A 22790-nucleotide genomic window follows, 5' to 3' on the forward strand; every position below is an offset into this window, starting at 1 on the left:
TTTTATACTATTACATAGACCACTATTATATCAGACCATTCACCAGGAACTGCAGATTACTTTGATCCTATCCTTTGACGGCATTCACGTAAGTGCTGTTGTAATTAGATGTGGAGGTGCTAGTGTTGGACTGGGGTGATTTTTGACATTGGAATTACAAGTTACTAGACACATAATTTAAACATTTTTTGACTAGCATGTCTGGCAGGGATTAAAGCAATATTTATTACTTTATCTAAGACTGATAACTAGCATTGACCATGGGCTGAAACAATTTTTGTCTGATATGTTTCATTCAACAGTGCAACAGACAGTACAATTATCCAACAGTGGAGCTTAGGTCACCATTGACTGGAATCCGAATGAATCACATCAACACTGTGTGACAAGACCAGCAAAGAGACTTAATACTCTACATGAATGACTCATGTGCTGATCCTCTAAAGTTTCGTAATCTACAAGGTTCAATTCAGGATTGCAATACTCACTACTCACCTGGACACAGGCAGACACAAGACTCAAGAAGATCAATACTTATTCAGGTTAGAACTGTCTTCTTCATTGGCACCCTGTCAATGACCTTAACATTCATTTATTCCCTCCAGCACTGTCTGTGTACCATATAACAGGATTAAAGTATCAACTCACCAAACTCAACCTCAGAAACTCAGAAACAGGAGCATAACAGGATCACATTTCTTTCCTTGGAATTATATTGATGCCCGTTCATCATCACTGGCAAAAAAAATGTTGAATTCACTTAACACCATCATGAATGCACAACTAGGCTGCAGTGGGTCAAAAAGACACCCACCACCACGTTCTTCAGACCTAACAATAAGGTAATTAATGTAGCATTGCTACTGTTATATATATGAAATAAACACTCACAAAAAAAAAGCAATAAGGTTGAACCTTGATTGTCCAGTGTAATTGAGAGGAGTGCCTGTGAGTAGAGGAAAACGCCAGATTGTTCAAGCCCCACCCCACCAATGTTAAATTACTAATATCAAAATGTATGCTTCTCTTGGATTCACTCAATTCAGCTGTCTCCAGTAAGATTCCCCTGTTGTTTTCCTGGCAAAGCCAACTTGTACAGTAATAGAACAATGGACATGAATGAAGGAAAAAGTAATGGTAATGTCCTGTTATTCACAAATAATCTCATTTTTAACTAAGAGAAGGTAAAATGGAGCAGAAATTATTGATGTTTGCTATAAACCAAACATGCAGAAAAGGTCACAAATATTCTGTTTACCTTTGATAAAACCAGTTTAAAAAGCAATAAGGCAACAAGAAAATTTATAGCCCTGTTGCCCTGATGTATAGTGTATAATTAGATACCAAATACTGAATTCATACTTCATTTATCATCTTATTCATATATAAAATTATCATTTTTTTATTTTACAAATTATAGACATTTTCTGAGGTCACAATCAATGAAACTTTTCTATTCAAGTATGTTTGTGGCATAAATAAAAATGAATTGCTCAGCTTTAAGTAACAATAATTTACAAAGAAAGAAATCACGAAGTCAAAAAGCACTGAAATACACTACACTTCTAAACAGACACATAGCATCACTTCAATTACAAACAGAATAAATACAATAGAAGTTGCTGTTAATGAGTGGTAGAATGGATTGAAACCAGCTCTCAGGTAAAACATTGTTCAAATAAATCAAAAGTGAAACCTTTCAAATATTGGTGATCAGAAATTAGAACAGTGAATACTGAAAATGCACAACTGACCAGGCAGAACTGAGGTCAGAGGAAGAGATGTTGACATCAGAACTGGAAGAATTTAGAGATGTAACCGTTTTTAAGCAGCTATAGAGGCAAGGAAAGGAATGAGGAGAATGAAGGAAAGAACAAAAGGGAAGCATTGTGATAAAGTGAAAAGAGGAATTATTTAATAACAAGAGGGATAATTGTGCAATTGAAAGGGGATGATAATGAAACAAGCATAGAAGCAAAAAATGGATCTGGAGAAGCAGTAAGCCCTACTAGCAGAAGATTATCAGCATCCTCATTCTCCCCACCTTTGATCACTAGCTCTGCACTTGTTTTAAGGCCTGATGCATCCTTGCTAATTTCATTTCTGATGAAATGTCTCAACGTGAAATGTTAGCATTTTTTATCTTTCCAGGAATGCTGCACAGTCTGTATGCTATTTCTAACAGTCTCTGTATTTTGCTTCCCTTTAATACAAAGAACAAAGAAAATTACAGCACAGGAAAAGGCTCTCCAGCCCTTCAAGCTTGCGCTGATCCAGATCCTTTATCTAAACCTGCCGCCTATTTTCTAAGGGTCTGTATCTCCTTGCTCCTTCCCATTAACGTATCTGTCCAATGATGCTATCGTGCCCGCCTCTACCACCTCTACTGGCAATGCGCGCCAGGCACCCACCACCTTGAGTAAAGAACTTTCCATGTATATCTCCCCTAAACTTTTCCCCTCATTTTGAACTTCTGACCCCCTAGTAATTGAGTCTCCCACTCATGGAAAAGGCTTTGTGCTATCTATCCCATCTATACCTCTCATGATTTTGTAGACCTCAATCAGGTTCCTCGAAAACCTCTGTCTTTCTAATGAAAATAATCCTAATCTACTCAACCTCTCTTCATAGCTAGCGCCCTCCATACCAGGCAACATCCTGGTGAACCTCCTCTGCACCCTCCCCAAAGCATCCACAATCTATTGGTAATGCGGTGGCCAGAACTGTATGCAGTATTCCAAATGTGGCTGAACCAAAGTCTTATACAACTGTAACATAACCTGCCAACTCTTGTATGCAATAGCCCATCCAATGAAAGAAAGCATGCCTTATGCCTTCTTGACCATTCTATCGAAATGCCTTGACACCTTCCTGGTACAATGGACCTGAACACCCAGATCTCTCTGTATATCAATTTTCCCAGGACTTCTCCATTTACTGTATAGTTCACTCTTGAATTGGATCTTACAAAATGCATCACTCGTATTTGCCCAGTTTGAACTCCATCTGCCAATTCTCTGCCCAACTCCTCAAACTATCTAAATTCTGCTGTATTCTATGACAGTCCCCTTTCACTACTCCACCAACCTTAGTGTCATCCGCAAACTTGCTAATCAGACCACCTATACCTTCTTCCAGATCATTTATGTATATCACAAGGGACAGTGGTCCCAGCATAATCCCTGTGAAACACCACTATTCATAGTTCTCCATTTTGAGAAATTCCCTTCCACTGCTACTTTTTGTCTCCTGTTGTCCAGCCAGTTCTTTACCCATCTAATATATTAAGGAGATCCAATATACTAAGTGGAAGAGCTCAAAATTATCTCGCCCATTCAAGATCAGAATTAAGAATGAATAACAATTTTAAAATATTTTAAATGGTTAGGCAAATTTGCCCCTAAAAATGTATTGAAAAAATATTACATCAGACACGTTAATAAAATTGACAAACAATTTGCAGTTCAGAGTTCAAGTCTCTTTTCAAAAGAGATTATAAAGGAAACCACTGTCTAAGGGATGTCAAATGCATTCAATAGTGTCAACTTTGTTCAGATAACAGAAAGTGTTTTTGCAGTTCAACTCGCTATTAGCATAAATTAAGGTTAATGAAACACATCTGAATAAAGTTAAAAATCTCACAACACCAGGTTATAGTCCATCAGATCTAATTGGAAGGACTAGCTTTCGAAACGCTGGTCCTTCATCAGGACAACCACGTGATGAAGGAGCGTCGCTCCGAAAGCTAGCGCTTCCAATTAAACCTGTTGGACTATAACCTGGTGTTATGAGATTTTTAACTTTGTACACCCCAGTCCAACACCAGCTTCTCCAAATCACATCTGAATAAGGTAGGGGATTTAAACTTTCCAAACATAGACTGGGACTGTCATATGTTAAGGGCTTTGTTAAAGTGTGTACAAGAACACATTTTTTAATTCAATATGTGGATATACCTAATATAGAAGAATTAATACTTGATCTTTTAGGAAATAAAACAGGACAAGTGATAATGGGAAGCACTTTGGGTCAAGTAATCATAATTCTATTACTTTTAAAATAGTTATGGAAAAGGGTAGAATTGATCAAAAAGTTAAAGTTCTAAGTTGGAGTAAGGCCAATTTTGACAAGAACTTTCAAAAGTTGGTTGGGAAGGTCATTGGCAGGTAAATGGATAGTTGGGAAATGGAAAGCCTTTAAGGATGAGATCATGAGAGTTCAGAGACAGAATATTCCTGTTAGTGTGAAGGGCAAGGCTGGAAGGTGTAGAATGCTGGATAATTAGAGAAATTGGGGCACTGATCAAGAAAAAAGGAGGTAGATAGACAGCTGGAATCGAGTGAATACCGAGACAAGTATAAGGGCAGTAGAAGTACACTCAAGAGGGAAATTTGTGGGGCAAAAAGGGGACATAAGATAGCTTTGGCAAATCATTTTAAGGATAATCCAAAGAGATTCTATAAATACAGTAAGGGCAAACAGTAATTAGGGAGAGAATAGGGCCCTTAAAGTTCAATGTGGCTGACTATGTGTGGAAACACAGGAGATGAGTGAGATTCTGAACAAATATTTCACATCAGTAAATACTGTGGAGAATGCCATGGAAGCTAGGGAATTTCGGGAAGTAAATAGTGATGTCTTGAAAAGAGTTCATATTACTGAGGAGGAATGTGATGGAGGTCTTAAAACATGGATAAATCACCGGGACCTGATCAGGTGTGCAGTAGAACTCTGGGGGAAGTTAAGGAAGAGATTGCTGGGACCCTTGCTGAGATATTAGTATTATCGACAGCTACAGGTGAGGTGCCAGAAGACTGGAGGTTAGCTAATGTGATGCCATTATTTAAGAAAGGTGATAAGGAAAAGTGAGGGAGCTATAGACTGGTGAGCCTTATGTCAGTGGTGCGTACATTGTTGGAGGGGATTCTGAGGGACAGGATTTACATGCACTTGGAAAGACAAGGACTGATGAGAGATACTTAGCATGTTTTGTGCATGGGAATTCATGTCTCACTAACTTGATTGAGTTTTTTTGAAGAGGTGACAAAGAAGATTAATGAAGGCAAACCAGCTGACTTTGTATATACGGACTTCAGGAAATCAACAAGGTTCTGAATAGCAGGGTCATAAGGTGAGATCACATGAGATCCATGGTGAGATAGCCAGTTGGGTACAAAATTGGCTTGAAAAGAGGAGATAAAGGATAGTGTTGGAGAGTTGCTTTTCAGACTGGAGGCCCATGACCAATGGTGTGCCACAAGGATCAGTGCTGGGACTGCTTTTTGTCATTTATATGAATTATTTGGATTTGAATACAGGACATATGCTTAGCACATTTGCAGATGACCAAAGTAGATGTAGAGGACAGTGAAGAAGTTTATCTCTGGGTCCAATGGAAACTTGATCATATGGGTCAAAGAGCCAAGGAGCCAAGATTGAGTTTATATTAGATAAATGTGATGTGTTGCATTTTGGTACAGTAAATCACAGTAGGACTTACACAGTTAATGTTACGGCTCTGGCGAGTGTTGCTGAACAAAGAGACTTAGGGGTGCAGGTGCATAGTTTCTTGAAAGTGGAGTCGCAGGTAGACAGGGTAGTGAAGAAGAGATTTGGCACACTTCCTCATTGGTTAGAACACCAAGTTATAGGAGCTAGGATGCCATGTTGTGGCTATACTGGACATTGGTGAGGCCACTTTCAGAATACTGTACAATTCTGGTCACCCTTCTATAGGAAGTATGTAGTTAAACTTAAGAGGGTGCAATAAAGATTTACAAGGATGTTGCTGGGACTAGAGGTTTGAGCTATAGAGAGAGGCTGAATAGGCTGGGTTTTTTTTTCCCTGGAGCATCGGAGACTAAGGGGTGACCTTATAGAGGTTTATAAAGTCATGAGGGGCATGGATTGTTTTTTTTTCCCAGGTAGGGGTGTCCTAAACTAGAGGACATAGGTTTAAGGTGAGAGGGGAAAGTTTTTAAAAGGACTTGAGAAGTAATTTTTTCATTAGAGGGTAGGGCATGTAGAGAATGAACTGCCAGAGAAAGTGGTGGAGGTGAGTACAATCATAACATTTAAAAGACATTTGATAGGTACATGAATAGGAAATGATTTGGAGGTGCCGGTGTTGGTCTGGGTGGACAAAGCTAAAAATCACATGACACCAGGTTGTAGTCGAACAGGTTTATTGGCATCACTAGCTTTTGAGGTGCTGCTTCTCAAAAGCTAGTGATTAAAAATAAACCTGTTGGACCGTAGCTTGGTGTTATGTGATTTTTTAACAAATAGGAAAGGTTTAGAAGGATATGGGCCAAATCTGGCAAATGGAACTAGGTCAGATTGGGATGTCTAGTCAGAGTGGCTGAGTCTCTTTGTGCTGTGTAACTCTATGACTCTACATTTTTTTTCGAAATACATAATAAATCAAAATTCTTTCAGGCTTCTTCAATGAAATAGCTTGTTGTAATAATTCAACCTGCATGAAGACTGACTTTAATTTCTTTGTGCTGTCAACCCTGTCCCTAAAAATGCAAGAAATGGTCCTACCCTCAAAAAAAACATTCTGACGAGACACACAATTGAAGTAAATATTTATACCAACCAGGGCAGAGTGCAATGTTGCAGAGCTTGGTTTGGAGCTCTGGACCCTGACACGCTTTCCCTCCATGTTGTGGAGCAACGCACATCCGAGATCTGGTTCTCGATCCTCTCCCACAGGTAACTGAGCACAAACTCCAAGGCGACCATTCCTCCCAAAGACCATGTACTACAACACAGTGTAAATTACATGAGGGATCTGACACTGCAGAATGCTAAAATAACAAGTATAACTCTTTCATCTTGTTGACAAACCCAATATAGTATAAACATGCCTCTTTGGTGATGTTTTACAAAATAGATCATTATTGTCTCAACTGAGCAAAATGTTTTTGGACATTCTTGTTAGTTTAATAATACAAAATTAAAATTCAATATTCCTTACTGATAACTTGCCTGGAACTTTCTCAACTAAAATTTCATTTTTTATGCAATTTCAATTCCCACAGAGGGAAGTCATGCTCCATCAGAATACTAATTCTCCATCCTGCATTCCTTTCAAGCATACCACAGTCATCGAATGGAAGTGCAGGAATACTAAATTTAATTGACTAAATTCATTTTTCAAGACTATCAGAACAAATCCATTATCTTTGAAACTATAATTACCAAACTAAGTTCTTAATGCAATACAATAACTCTGAGACAAATCTAAAAAGATGACAAAGTTTTAAAATCTCAGTGACAACTTTAATACATCTTTAATGATCAATCTTAAAAAATTAGAGTGAAATAGACATTGTTGTCATTCCTACACCATACAATGTTAGCACAGGATTCCAATAATCTATGACCAACATTTAAATCATGCCATTAACTGCAGACAACAAAGCCATGTGTGTCCACAGGGAGCGATAAAACATATAATAGAATATAAACCATTTTCTTTCTCAAGGGATTATCATGGCGCACTTCCTGATTAAGTTACAGAGGCAAAAATGAGCTTCAACTAGTATTTTCTCTATCCCTGATTCAACACAGACAATAAGCTGGGAAAACCTGAAGAAAGGGAAAGAAAGAAAATGAGGACAAGATTTGAAAACGTAGGCTCCAGGGGTGTGCTGAGTATGCTTTCGTCATGTTTGTGAGCTGCTGAGATAAAGCAGCTTTTTGTCAAAATCAGAATGAGTAACTCCTTCCCCAAAAATAACCAGCAAGGTTCTTTTGGGACAATGTATCACTGGGAACTTATGCCTTATTTGCTCTTTTTATTATATTTACCCATATTTCTGATGTACAATGGATTGCAAATAGATTTTAAATTCTGGTGCATAAACAATATTATCATACTCTTTATCGGAATTCCTGATGAACAGATTTGTGCTCAGTGTAACATATGGAGGAGACTGTTCTGTATATTACAAAAAGTGTTAATTTCTTCAGTGATAAAGGGCCAGGAACAACCAATGGGAAATCTTAGAAAAACCTCAGAGCAAAAGCAAGTTTCAAAGAAAAACAAAGAATATATGTGCACAAACCCAAGTTTAGGAATTGGTATCTGTACTGCTTTAGACATTTGAAGTGGTTATACTGCATTATGGAGCTTCAGCAAAATAAGCTGGTAGGGTGGTAAGATCCTAACATGTTGGTTACTGGTTGCAGATTCACAAGTGTGAGATGAAGATATCAGAAAACTAAACAAGTTAGATCACTCAAACTGTGAACAGTTAACAGATTAGAACAGTTGAAAAGCGAAACAAGTTGTGGAGACACATGAATAAAATAAAACAGTGAAAAGTTTTGCAAATGTTTTGCATGAGACTCAACTTTTATGCTAATTCGAACTTCATACAATCTTGAATGTGTGTGATGCAAAGTGTCCATCTTAGCTAAGGGAAATATAATACAAGTAACATCTGAGTAAGAAAGGATGCATCATTCAGCCTGCCCTAAAGCTATGCACAAAGATGACTGTGCACTACACACAAACATTATATCTAAAACCTACCGATCTTCACATTTTTGTTGTTATCTGGAAAGTACCTTTTGGTACATCATTATTTACATTCTGGTTATTTTGGACTTGCATTTTCCTTTTGGTTTCAGCAATTATTTACCTTATTTAACTTGCAGCCACAAAGTATTTGAAGGCAATTTTTATTTAATAAATTGATGATACACACTGAAAGTTGTGGCATACACATTGTACGGTATGGTAAAAATATACATTGTCTTGTAGATGTTTTTACGCTTACATGACAGGAAACTTCCATACATTATTAGAATTTAGCCAAACCTTATTTGTTCTCTGAAATCAAGTACTATGCATGCTATATAATTTAGATTGAGGTCTCATGAGAGATGAGGTTCTCCTTATTAAAAACTGAACCAATAAAAATATTATCAATTAATTTTGACTTGAAGCTGACATAAACAAAAACAAAATAAATCCCTATGCAAACCAAAAATAAATCCAACAGGATTAAAACAAAATCCAACATAATCGGAGCTATAATCCAAGAGGACAAAGGTCCTGGGAAGTTCCTGACTATACATTAATTTCATTGAAACTGCAACTGCCAAATTCAGCTGTAAGATTAGTATTTCCTGTAGCTTTGCAAATATTGATAACTAGGATTTAAGAGATGCTCAAAGAATTAGTTGATGAATTAAATGAATGTCTCTGGTTCTATTTCCAGCTGGTTGTTAGCAGCAAAGAATGTAATTTCAAGCAAGGATCTTAAGTTTAGCAAAGCCTATTACTTTGGTAGGAAGGGAGAGCTGGCGAAGATTGATGGGATAAATGATGTGACGATACTATGGCTTTGAGAGGTGTATTTTGTTTTAGTCTTTTTTGAAGGAAGGCTTTGAGACAGAGGTGCCAAATTATCCCTTCCACGCCAATAAAGTAAACATCTTGTGAGGCTTTAAGTGAGAACAATAGAAGCAGCGTGAATGGATGGAGTCAGGCTCCCAGAGAAACAGAGTTTTAGTTAGGCTTTCAGTAGTTGTTGGAGTTTTGAAGTTGGCTGTGGAAGCCGTTAAACATCTATCTCAGCCACGACAAAAATGTGGATCTCTCTCTCTCTCTGCCACAATTTTCTCTTGGTGTTCATTTCTCCTGGATTGGAGAAACACTGCATGTGAGACAATCTATTTTACTGAACTTATCCTTACCAGGGTTATATTTATGGGATGTCACTATATTGGAACAGTTGCTGTTTAATAGTTAAGGAATCTATTACCCTGTTATTTTTTCCAATAGAGTTAAAGTTATACCAATTCTTCTTTCTTTTGTTTGCATTTTCTTACTGGGTGTAAGAATACAGTGTGTTTTGTATAAAACTGGGTAACATTACCAATCAAATTACATGTGGAACACAGTACCTTACACTTACCTTTAAATAAGATAAAAGCTAAGTCCTAGGCTATCTTCTTGACATATCTGAAGGGGGGGGTGTGGTTTGGTCTGGTAACAGTGGTAAAGAATTAAAAGAAAGCATCAAAAATATATTTTATTAATTAAACTAAAACTCAACAAGAAAAATCCTAAGGATTTAATAGTAAGAATGTTAAGGGTAGTGTTATATTAAATGTGAGGGTCTTTTTTTATTGCAAAGAATATTTGAAAGTCTGTGGATTAAAGCTATTTCATAAATCAGCAAAGGGTCTGCAATAGTTGGCAAATAGTGAATAACTAAAATACAGGAGTAAACTGGCCAGAAATATAAAACCAGAGCATTTGTAAATCCATGAAAAAGAGGACAATAACTTAAGTAAATGTTGGTCCCATACAGGCATAGGCCAGAGAAATTATCATGGAATTATGAAAATAACAAAGATGGTGTTGTTGAGTCTAACTTTATCACTGAAAACAGGAATTACACACAAGAAATGAACAGAAACATAAGGGCTCAAAAGACCAAGGTAATTTAGTACTTAGTCTTGTCATAGAAAAAAAGTGCTGGAGGAGCTCAAGGGACTAAAATTCAACAAATTCGCAGATTGATGATCTACATACTATAGTTGTAAAAGATATAGTTGTGGTGATCATGGTTGTGTGATTATTATTTTCTAAGCTGACTTAATTTCTACAATGATTCCAGAAGATCTATTCAAAATAGGAAGGAGAGGGAAATGGAGAATTTATATGCCAATAAATTTAATATGTCAGTTATCAGAATAATGGTGGAATCTATTATGAAGGAAGTTTTTAACATGTGCATAGAAAATCATCGCATGATTGGACAAAGTCACTATGGTTTCTACAAAATGGAAACTGGGTTTACAAATTAGAGGGTTTTTTTGGGGTGTGGGACATATAAACTGCAACCCGATAATGTAATGTACTTGGAAATCCAAAGGACATTCAATAAATTTCCTCACGAAAGGTTAATATATAAAGTAAAGGCCCATGGAATTGGGAATAAATATTAGCATACTAGAAAAGTGACTATTGGACAAGAACCAAACAGGACACAAATTGGGCATTTTCAAATTTGTAAGCTGTAATGAATGGAGTGCTGCTTGGATCAAGGCTTCAGCAATTTTCGATCTATATAAATGATATATACTAAAGGACTGAGATTGATGTATCCACGTTTGCTGACAGTACTAAGCTAGGTGGAAATGCAAGCAATGAGCATAATAGGAAAAGGTTGCAATGAGACTAACAGGTTAAGTGACTGGGTAAGAAGGTGGCATATGGATTTTCACAGAGAAACACAGAAGATAGGAACAGGATTGGGCCATTTGACACCAACAGGCTGCTTTGCTATTCAATATGATCATGACTGATCATCAAGCTCAATGCCTAACTCCATCCTCCCCCATATCCATTGATCCATTTAGCCACAACAGCTATGTCTAATGCCGTCTTGAAAACATACGTTCAACTTGAATCATTTTCTGTCTTTTGAATTCTACAAGCTTACCACTTTCTGGGTTAATAAATTTCTCCTCATCTCATTATATTACTTACAGTGTAGAAACAGGCCCATCGGCCCAACAAGTCCACACCGACCCGCCGAAGCACAACCCACCCATACCCCTACATTTAGCCATTACCTAACACTACGGGCAATTTAGCATGGCCAATTCACCTGACCCGCACATCTTTGGACTGTGGGAGGAAACCGGAGCACCCGGAGGAAACCCACGCAGACATGTGGAGAACCCGGGTCTCAGGCGCTGTGAGACAGCAGTGCTAACCACTATGCCACCAGATTTACCCCTTATCCATAGACTATAACCCCCAGTTCTGGAGTTCTCACCATCAGGTATATCTTTCCTACATCTAACCTGTCTAGCCCTGTGAGATCCCTCTCGCTTGTCTAAACTCTAATTAATACAATCCTCACCAAATCAACCTCTCCTCATAAGTAAGTCCTGAAATCTCAGGAATCAATTTAGTAAACCTTCACTGCACTCCCTCCATAGCAAGACCATCATTCCTCAACGAAAATAATATGGAGAAGTGTACAGTTCATGACATTGATGAAAAGAATAGAAAAACAGTATGTTTTTGAAGGAGTTAAACTTGAAAATGTTGACATTCAGAACGTATATCCAAAAAAGGATTGTAGATAAAGAGCATGCAAATACAGCAAAGAAATAGGAAACTAAATGGCATACTGACATTTCTTGCAAGGTAATTGAATTACAAGAATTATGGAGTCTTATATAGGGTTATACAGGGCTTTGGTGAGACTACATCTGAACTACTGTCACAGTTTTGTCTCCATTTTTAACAGGATATATACTTGCATTGAAAACAGTTCATAAAGTTTCACTAGATTAGTCATTGGGATTAGAGATGCAAAATAAATTGTGTCTATACAGTGATGAGGAACTCCACCATAAATATGATGGAAAAACTAATAATATTACTTGTTGCAACAGCAACAGAAGTAGACTCGCCAACTTTAAGGGCATTTAAATGGTCATTGGATAAATAAATGGAAGAGTGTAGATTAGATGGGCTTCAGATTGGTTTCACAGGTCGGCGCACCATTGAGAGTCAAAGGGCCTGTACTGCACTGTAATGTAGTATGTTCTATGATCCAAGACCAGGCAGAAATTATGGAAGGATTGGGAATCAGGGGACACAATTTACTGTGATTGGCAACACAGCAAAAGTAACAGGAAGCATCTTTTAAATACAAAGCGTGACTAATGAAATAACTCCACAGATACTGGTTTCCCAGGTCATCCTTTACTTACGCATGAAGGGTCCTTCACACTGATCTAGCTCCCTCAGACTCAGCTCTCAAAGTGAACAGGATGTCTGGCACTCCTGTTCTTATGTATCCACCAGGGCTCTCAGACTGGAACAGAATAATAGCTCCAATCAGAGAACTCATATTCTCTGAGGTCCACCTAGCAGACTTCAGTACAGTCACTAAATCCCTCCCCCTCCGAGTCTGAGGACATAGGCCAGTTCATTTTTTTTGTAACACCAGGTCAGGCTCCTCCAACTCTGTCTCTGATATGGGCAGTGTGTAATGCACATTAACTCACCTCTTGTGTCTGAAGCACCTTAGAAGAAATTCATTTTCTTCTTCAGACTGCAATGGCATCACATCCACTGTGTCCACCTCAGGTACCGAGGTATCTTCAACGCTCGACAGAGATGGAGAACCAGATGTCAGACACCAGATGTCAGAAATGCTATCAAGGAGCTCCCACACTGTTTGCTAGTTTGCAGCTTTCAGTGCTTGTTTAGAACTGTAATTTCTATTCAAATTTTATACCTCATCGGACTTGACCTTGAATCGATCGTGCCTCTTATCCATGCAGGACTATTCCTGTGGTTTCTACACCAAATTTTGGCCCCTGAAGTAAACTGCCTTTCTCGCTGAGCATAGTGTTGTGTCCAGCATTGGCATTCCTGATGCCATTTCACCCCACCCTGTCCCCAGTCCGGGAAAATCAGATTTAACCTAGTGCAGAGTCCCCATTAGCAATTCAGCTATACCTGTACGATGGGTGGTCCTATAAACAAACAGGAATGGGAAGAGTTTGGTATCTACGGAAGCGCTGAGGTTGTTTCTTCGTGATTGTCTTCAAACTTTGGACTGCTCTTTCTGCCAGACCATTGGATGGTGGATAGCATAGAACTGTCCTAATTTGTTGAACAACGCACGTCATCTGTGAACAACACTTCTGGGAGACATGTGTTGCAAAAGAGGTGCATGGTTTTGTATCATCATCCCCATGTTTGTCAAATGGAGTCTATGCACATCCAGACACCTTGATTGGGTGTCCACAATGACTAAGAACCATGAAAGGACCTGCATTGTTGACTTGTAACTGAGCCTATGGTTTAACTAGTTATTTGTATGAATGTAGGTGAGTTGCTGCCAGTAAATTTTGTCCTTGTTGGCCCAACCAATGTGTCAATGCCTCTTCATTTCTCTCATCACCACCAGCTGTTTCACTTTTGCCAAGATCAGATCTTTCTGTGTCCAATGTGTGATATTGTCAGCTATGACTGGATGTGTGTCCAGAAAATGTAAAACCATATGGACTCAGTGAGGGTACCACCAGTGGTATATCCACCAGCAGGAGGTGGCTCAATGCATCTACATTCACTACTTTGCCTCCCGTATAGTGTTCCAACTTGTAACTATATGCACTTAATATTAGAGACTATCACTGAGTTCGGCCTGAAGCCCTGGGCAGTACTGCGTTGTCCTCCTTAAATTGACCTAACAGGGATTTGTGTTCCGTTACTATTACAAATTTACATCCGTAAATGTATTGGTGGAACTTCAAATATGACCACAAAAGCTTGCTTCTCTATCTGGGTACATTTACACTCCACATTAGCCAAAGTCCAGAATACATACTCTATTGGGCCACCCATAAGCTAATACAACCCTGACATTGTCGGGGGGGTCACATTTCAATGCCAGATCTCACTTGGGATCATGGTGTGCTAACACCTTAGAGGATGATAGCTGTTTCTTCACTTCTCTGAAAGTTATGGCTTGGCTATGTAACCATTTCCAAAGCTGTATCTTTTTTTAAAGAGTTGATGCAAAGGTGACAGATGGATGACAGGCTATATATGACCTTTCCGTAATAATGTACCAGCCCAAGAAAAGACATTAAGCTATAGATGTGGGAGCCAGTGCAACTTTGATGGCCCTCATTTTATTGTCCAATGGGTGTAACATGGTCTTGTTGACTCTGTAGCCCAAGTCAGTCACTGGGGTTGCTTGGACACACATTTTTTCCTGGCAGAAACATCTAAGGACTATGTCCAAGTTCTGTAAGTGCTCCTTCTTGGTTTTCCCTGTCATTAGTATGTCATCTGGATAAAGGCAAGTGGGGTAGGCCTTCAAAAATGTTCTCCATTGACTGCTGAAAAATTGCACAGGCTGTTGATGCCTCAAATGGTGGTCTTGTATATTGGTACAAATCCTTATGGGTATTAATTGTAAGATATTTCAGGATATCCTCATCTAACTGCAATTGCAAGTTACATTTCTCATGTCCATCTTTGTGAGGGATAGCCATCTTACTAGCTTGACATAAAAATCTGCTATTGAGGGATTTAGCGGCTATTTATCCAGCTGCAAAAATGATTTACCCTTTGCTTAAAATCTCCACAAATGTTAACTGATCCATTAAACTTCACAATCGGTAAGTCTAGTATTGTTCATTCTGCAAACTGGACCGGTTTGATGATATCTTTGTTTTTAAGCCTTCTAATTTTGTCTCTACGTTTGCCCATGTCACAAATCGCACAGGGCAGAATCATGGAATTGCTTCTGGATTAACATGCAAGGTGGCTTTGGTTCTTTTGATAGTCCTAAGACTTTCCAGAAAACTTTCTGGGTTTTAATTAAACCTTCACTCAGGCAGCCATTTTCCTAGCAAAATGTTGAGCCAATCTAGATAGATCTTTCTCAACCAATTTCACGGTAACAAACTTGGGCCTGAGCCTTTTACTGCAAACAGTGATAACTGAACCAGCTGCTTCTCCTAAGAGATTGGAACAGAAGTTGCACCCTTAATCTATAAAGATCCTGGACATAGGTTCTCAGTCTAGCCAAGGTCTTGTGCAAACTTAGTAGTTGGTGCTGTCTCGAGTCCGTATACCGGCAGCAACTTGCCAGCCCAGATCCTTGAAAAAAAGTTAACTGTTTGACCAAAGCTTGGCTTTCTTTTGGGATTTTGCTGTTGGCCAACCCAAAATCCCTCTGATCAGGGTTATGTCCTGGGTGGGGCTATGCAATTGCCATCAATCAAGTGGTGTTCCCCAATCTCAGTCGGACTGATGAGGGCATCTAATTCTGGAAACTCATATGCTCCACTTGTCACATTTTCAAGTGATAAAGTCAGTTGTCATAACTGTTTGAAGTCTAGTTAAGTTTCAGCTAGTAAACACTTTGGCATGGTTACATAATTAATCCCACATACCAAATGGTTCTCAGCATCTCATTAAGGATTAAACCATGTCACATGTATCTGCCAATCATCTTAACCTAGTCAAACATCCCAACATGGATTCCCCGATTCACAAATTGTCAAGTAAAATCAATAGCACCTCAGAATTAGAGGAGGTTTGGGTTTGCAATATTCCTTAACTAAATCTGTCAACTGTTGAAAGGGTTTAGTACCTGGTGCCTCAGGGAAAGTTAGGCTCCTAATAACCGAAAAAGCTAAGGGTCCACACAAGCTGGGAGAAGATTTGCTCATTGTTTTTCAACTACCTCAATGTCACTTCCTGGAAAAAATAATGCATTCTTTCCAAATACTGGATCCAGTGTTTGACAGCAGGAATGAATGAGTCAAGTTCCTTAAATAACAACAGGATGCCAGAAATGCTTACCCAACTCAGGTCAGTGCAACATCATTGAGGGCCATATCACAGTAGAGCAGGTATTTGAAGTATAGAATGTATGAAGGTGGATAAATCTCCTGCTCCTGACCAGATATATCAAAGAACACTGCAATAGGCGAAAGAAGAAATTGCAGGGGCCCTGGCTGATATTTTTGCATCATCATTAGCCACGGGTGAGGTCCCAGAAGACTGGAGGATTGCGAATGTTATGCCCTTATTCAAGACAGGCTGCAAAGAAAAACCTAGGAACGATAGATAAGTAAGTCTAACATTTTTGGTACGGAGGTTACCTGAGAAGATTCTGAGAGATTACGTATACATGCATTTGCAAAGACAAGGTTTGATTAGGAATAGGAGATCATGCTTCACAAATTTATTAGAGTTCTTTGATGAAGTGACCAGGAAGGTTGACGAGGGCACAGTGGTAGATGGATTTCAGTAAGGCCTTTGATACGATTCCACATGCTAGGCTGCTCTGGAAGGTTAGATCACATGGAAACCGGGGGAACTGGCAAATTAGATACATAATTGGCTTGATGGTAGGAAGCAGAGGGAAATAATGAAAGCATTTTTGTTGGACTGGAGGCCTGTGACTAGTAGAGTGCCTCAGAAGTCAGTGCTGGGCCCATTCCTGTTTGTTATCTATATCAATGCTTTGGATGAGAATGTCCAAGGCATGTTAAGTAAGCTTTCAAGTAAGAATAAAATAGGAGGGATTGTAAACGGTAAGGAAGGTTATCAGAAATTGCTGCAGGAACTTGATCAGAAAGAGGGAGGTTAAGGGGGAACCTGACTGAGGTCTATAAAATCATGAGAGGTAAAGACAGGGTGGATAGCAAGAAGTGTCTTCCTACAGTGGGGGTCTCAATTACTAGGGGTCATGAGTTCAAGGTGAGGGGGGAAAAGTTTAAGGGATATATGCGTGGAGTTACGCAGAGGGTGGTGTGTGCCTGAAATGCGTTGCCAGCGGAGGTGGTAGAGGTGCACACAATAGTGTCATTTAAGATATATCTAGACAGATAAATGAATGGGCAGGGAGCAGAGGGATACCAATCCTTAGAAAATAGGCAACAGGTTTAGATTGAGGATCTGGATCGGTGCAGGCTTGGAGGGCCAGAGGGACCGTTCCTGTGCTGCAATTTTCTTTGATCTTTGTTGGAGCTGGAGAAGTGAGTTAAGAAATGGCAAATGGAGTTTAATACAGATAAGTGTGAAGTCTTGAATTTTGGAAAGTCAAATCAAGGTAGGAGTTTCATGGTGAATGGTAAGGCCTTAACGAGTGTAGGGAAACGCAGGGACCTCGAAGTTCAGATGCACAGTTCTCTGAAAGCTGAGTCCCAGGTAGACAGGGCAGTGAAGAAGGTTTTTAGCACACTGGCCTTCATCAGTCAGGACACAGAGTATAAGGATTGGGAAGTTATGTTGCAGTTGTATAGAGTGTTGGTGATGCCACACTTGGAGTATTATGTTTAGTTTTGGTCACTTTGCTATAGAAAGAATGTTATTAAACTACAAAGAATGTAGAAGAAATTTACAAGGATTTTGCCAGCACTCAACCTTCTGAGATAGGGGGACGAGGTTGGACAAGCTAGGATTTTTCTTTAGAGCAGTCTGAGGGGGGTATCTTAAAGAAGTGTATAAGATCATGAGAGGCATGGATAGGGGTGAATGCACTCAATCTTTTTCCCAGAGTTGGGAATCAAGGATCAGAGGGCATCATAGAGTCATTGAGATGTTTAGCACGTAAGCAGGCCCGTCGGTCCAACACATCCATGCCGACCAGATATTCTAATCTAATATAGTTCCATTTGCCAGCACTTGACCATATCCCTTCCTGTTCATATATCCATCCAGATGCCTTTTAAATAATGCAATTGTACCACCCGCCACCACTTTCTCTGACCTAAAACTATGCCCTCTCGATCTGGACTCCCCCACCCAGGGAAAAGACTTTGTCTATTTATCCTGTCCATGCCCCTCCTGATTTTATAAACCTTGATGAGATCACCCCTCAGCTTTCGACGCTCCAGGGAAAACAGCCCCAGCTTATTCAGCCTGTCCTCCAACGCTGGCAATATCCTTGTAAATCTTTGCTGAACCCTTTCAGATTTCACAACATCTTTCCAATAGGAAGGAGACCAGAATTGCATGAAATATTCCAAAGGTGGCCTAACCATTGTCCTGTACAGCCGCAACATGACCTCCAACTCTTGTACTCAATACTATGACCAATAAAGGAAAGCATACCAAATACCTTCTTCAATATCCTCTCTACCTGTGATTCTACTTTCAAGGAGCTATGAACCTGCACTCCAAGATCTCTTTGTTCAGCACCACTCCCTAGGACCTTACCATTAAATGTATAAGTCCTGCTAAGATTTGCTTTCCCAAAATGCAGCATCTCACATTATCTGAATTCAACTCCAATTGCCACTTCTCAGCACATTGTCCCATCTGGTCAAGGTAATCTGAAATATCATTCTTCACTGTCCACTACACCTCCAATTTTGGTGTCATCAGCAAACTTACTAACTATATCTCTTATGCTCACATCCACAAAATCATTTATATAAATGAAGAAAATTAGTGGATCCAGCACAGATCTTGGTGGCACTCCACTGGTCACAGGCCTCCAGTCTGAAAAATAACCCTCTGTCTTCCATCTTTGAGCCAGTTCAAATGGCTAGTTCTCCCTGTATTCCATGAAATCTAACCTTGCTAACCAGTCTGCCATGGGGAACCTTGTTGTACACCTTAGTGAAGTCCACATGGATCACCACCACCACTCTGCCCTCATCAATCCTCTTTGTTACCTTTTCAAAAAAATTCAATCAAGTTAGTGAGACATGATTTCCCACGCACAAAGCCATGTTAACTATCCCTAATCAGTCCTTTCCTTTCCAAATACATGTAAATTCTATCCCTCAGGATTCCCTCCAACAACTTGCCCACCACTGAGGTCAGGCCCACCGATCTATAGCTCCCTGGCTTGTCCTTACCATCTTTCTCAAATAATGGTTTAAGATTAGAGAGGAAAGAATAAAAAGGAACCTGAGGGGAAACATTTTTACACAGAGGGTGGTACGCATATGAAATCAGCTGCCAGTGAAAGTGATTGAGGTGGTATATTATCAATGTTTGAAAGGTATTTGGACAGATACATGGATATGAAAAGTTTAGAAGGATATGGGCCTAATGCAGGGAAATGGGGTTAGCGTGGATGGACATTTTGGTTGGCATAGACCAGTTTGGGCCAAAGGCCCTGACAACATGCTGTTGAACTCTAAGAATTCAAAGACGACTATTGTGAGCAAATATCTGTGCTTTTCTTGTGTTGCCATGGAGATACCTCCATGGTGACTGGTACCCCGTCACCAAGTTACTCTTTATTTTCATGTGGAAAGTCCATGACACTGAACCAACTCTCTCAGAGACAAATGTCAGAGTGACCAGGAGGCTGACATGCCTGTTCTTATCTGTCAGCCAGGACTCCCTGATTGCAACAGATTAACAGCCCCTATCAGGGAACTCATAGTCTATGAGGACTATCTGGCTGACCTCATTATAATCACTGGAGTTATGACCTGGAATGTTTGATTTGACAGAGTAATGGAGATTCTATGAATATGGAAAAAATGGCTTTGGGAATAGGGCAACGGATTAGGACTATCTGTTCTGTGAGGAGTCAGATACAAGACTGCCAAATGTTGAATGACAAAAAGCTACTCAGTGAAGTTAGCATGTGGCTAGCGTTTAACTGTTAGTCATCCTTGAAAATGTGGTGGGGTGCAGCCTTTGTGAATGACTTTAGTTTGTGAAGTGCAATACACCAAAACTGCTGTCAGAAGGAGAATTTCAAGAACATGATCCATTGATGAATGAAGGCAATTGTAAGGAGGTGTGTGACTTGGAGGTGAACTTTAAGCTGGTGTTACTTCCACATATCTGCTGCCCTTGTTTTCTAGTGATGGAAGAACCAAATGTATGGTTGTAAAATTTACTGATGACAAAGCTAAGTAGGAAAGTACGTTGGGATGACAACATAATCTACCCAGAGTTACAGATAGGTTAGGTTAGTGGCAGATAGAGTAAAATGAGTGGTGGTGGGGGGGGGGGGGGGGTGGTGGTATTGTGAACTTTCTAACTTCAGCAGGAAGCATCGAAAAGCAGTATGTTATTCTAATGAGAGGGTATTGCAGAACTCTGAGGTAGAGACAGATCTGGGTGTCCTGGTGCATGAATCACAAATTCTATTACACAGCTATGAGTGATGAGGAATTCAAATGGAAAAGTGTTCTGTATTACAAGAGGAATGGCATTAATTGTACAGGGTATTGTTGAGACACATGTATAAAGTACTGGACAGAGTCTTTGTTTCCTTTTGAGAAAATGATATCACCGCAATAAAAGCAGTTAATAGAAGGTTCACTTGGCCTATCCCTAAAATGAGAGGGCTACCTATAAGGAAAGGTGGGACACTGTAGTTTAGAGAATGAAAGGTAAACTTACGAAACATAAGATTTTTAGTGGACTTAATGGGGTGGATGCTGAAAGGATGTCTCCCTTTGTGGGAGGCAGTAGAGAGGAGAGATGCTGTTTAAAAAAAAAGGACATCCCATTTAAAACAGAGACGAGGTTGTTTGTTTTTTCTCTGATAATCATGAGTGCAAAGAAATAGAAGCAAATTCATTGATTTATTTAAGGTTGAAAAAAGATTATTGATTGACTGGGAATCAACGTGATTTTGAAGTTGAAGGAACAATTAAATCAGCCATGACCTTATCAAATGGCAGCTTATAGGGGCCTTATGGCCTATTTCTGCTCATGGTCTACGTATGAACATACAAACTATTAGATCTTCTTATTTGTCACTTTATTTTTAGATCGAATTTTCACCCTATGTTGTCTCAATGATATTTCTTGCTGTAATTTTACATCTTTTTTGCTACTCATTGATACGGCGATGGGGAAAAAATGAGGCATTATGTAAAATTAGTTGGCGTTTTGGCACAACTTTGGTCAGTTTAAAACTATCTGCTTAAATTTATGATGTGCTGTCCAGTCAATGAAACTCTCCAGTCAATCAAGTGAAACTGCACATTTGCTTTTGCTCAACTTACTGAGACAAAATGATCCAGAGCAGAAAACTAATTATGGAATCAACAAACAAAGAACAGAAGTAGGTCATGTGGCTCTTTGAGTCTTCCCTGCCATTCAATAAAATCATGGCTGATCTGATTTTAACCTCAATGCTTTTTAAATGGGTAACTCGTTATTTTTAAATTACGTTCCCTGTTGTCCTTAAAAAAGTGGAAGTGAGCTGCCTTCTTGAATCATTGCAGTCCACGTGCTGCAGGAAGATCACAATGTTCTCAGGGAGGGAATTCCAAGATTTTCAGTTGGCAATAATGAAATTACACCAGAGATCCCATTACCAAGTCAGCTTTTATTTACATGAGGAAAGTCCTTGACACTGATCCAGCTCCCTCAAACCTGTTTCTCAGAGAGAACTAGATGTCACTCCTGTTTTAAATCATTTGGTCCAAACTAACAGCTCCAATCAGGGAACTCATATTCTATGAAGTCCACCTGGCTGACCTCGTTACAATTATTACAGAAGGATGAAATATTTCCAAGTCAGATGGTGGGGAGGGGAACTTGCATATGATGGCATTCCATGTTTCTGCTACCCCTCTCCTTCTCGATGGAAGTGGTCATGGGTTTGAAAAATGTTATCTAAGGATCTTTGGTGAAGTTCTGTAGTGCATCTTGTAAATACTGCATACAGCTGCTCATGATCATTGAAGATGGAGTGACTGAATATTTATGGATGTGGTGCTGATCAAACAGACTGCTTTGTCCTGGATGGTGTCAAGCTTCTTGAGTGTTGTTGAAGCTGCACTCATCTAGACAAGTGGGGAGTGTTTCACCACACTTCTGACTTGAGCCTTGTAAATTGTGCACAGGCTTTGGAGAGACAGGAGGTGAGTTATTTTGCTGCAGTATTCCTAATTTCTGACCTGTTCTTGTACCTGTTCCCTGTATTTATTTGGTATGTCCAGTTCAATTTCTGGTCAATGATAACCATTAGGATGTTAACCGAACTTAGAACAGTTCAGCACAGGAACAGGTGCTTTGGCCCACTACATCTGCACCAACCATGATGCTATTCTAAGCAAATCTCATCCACCTGCAAATGGCCTGTATCCCTCTATTCCTTGCCTGTTCATGTGTTTGTCTACATAGAACACAGAACATAAAACAGTCTAGCAAAGTACAGGCCTTTTGACCCTCACTGTTGTGCCGACCTTTTATCCTACTCTAAGATCAAATTAACCTATGCACCCTTTATTTTACTATCATCCAAGTCCCTAACCAAGAATTGCTTAAATGGCACTAA

The 22790-nt window shown here is 39.4% G+C and overlaps 1 protein-coding gene across 1 annotated transcript in view; it reads right to left on the reverse strand.

Annotated features, from left to right (window-relative positions):
* The window catches only part of LOC132830132 (adhesion G protein-coupled receptor B2-like), a 500291-nt gene that overhangs the window by 436291 nt on the left and 41210 nt on the right, over positions 1–22790 (reverse strand). The window contains exon 3 of the mRNA XM_060847634.1: positions 6602–6766. Within this exon, the coding sequence (XP_060703617.1) occupies positions 6602–6766 (165 nt within the window). The remainder of the gene's footprint in view (positions 1–6601; positions 6767–22790) is intronic.

This window comes from Hemiscyllium ocellatum, chromosome 30, assembly GCF_020745735.1.
Source record: "Hemiscyllium ocellatum isolate sHemOce1 chromosome 30, sHemOce1.pat.X.cur, whole genome shotgun sequence".
NCBI classification, from domain to species: domain Eukaryota; kingdom Metazoa; phylum Chordata; class Chondrichthyes; order Orectolobiformes; family Hemiscylliidae; genus Hemiscyllium; species Hemiscyllium ocellatum.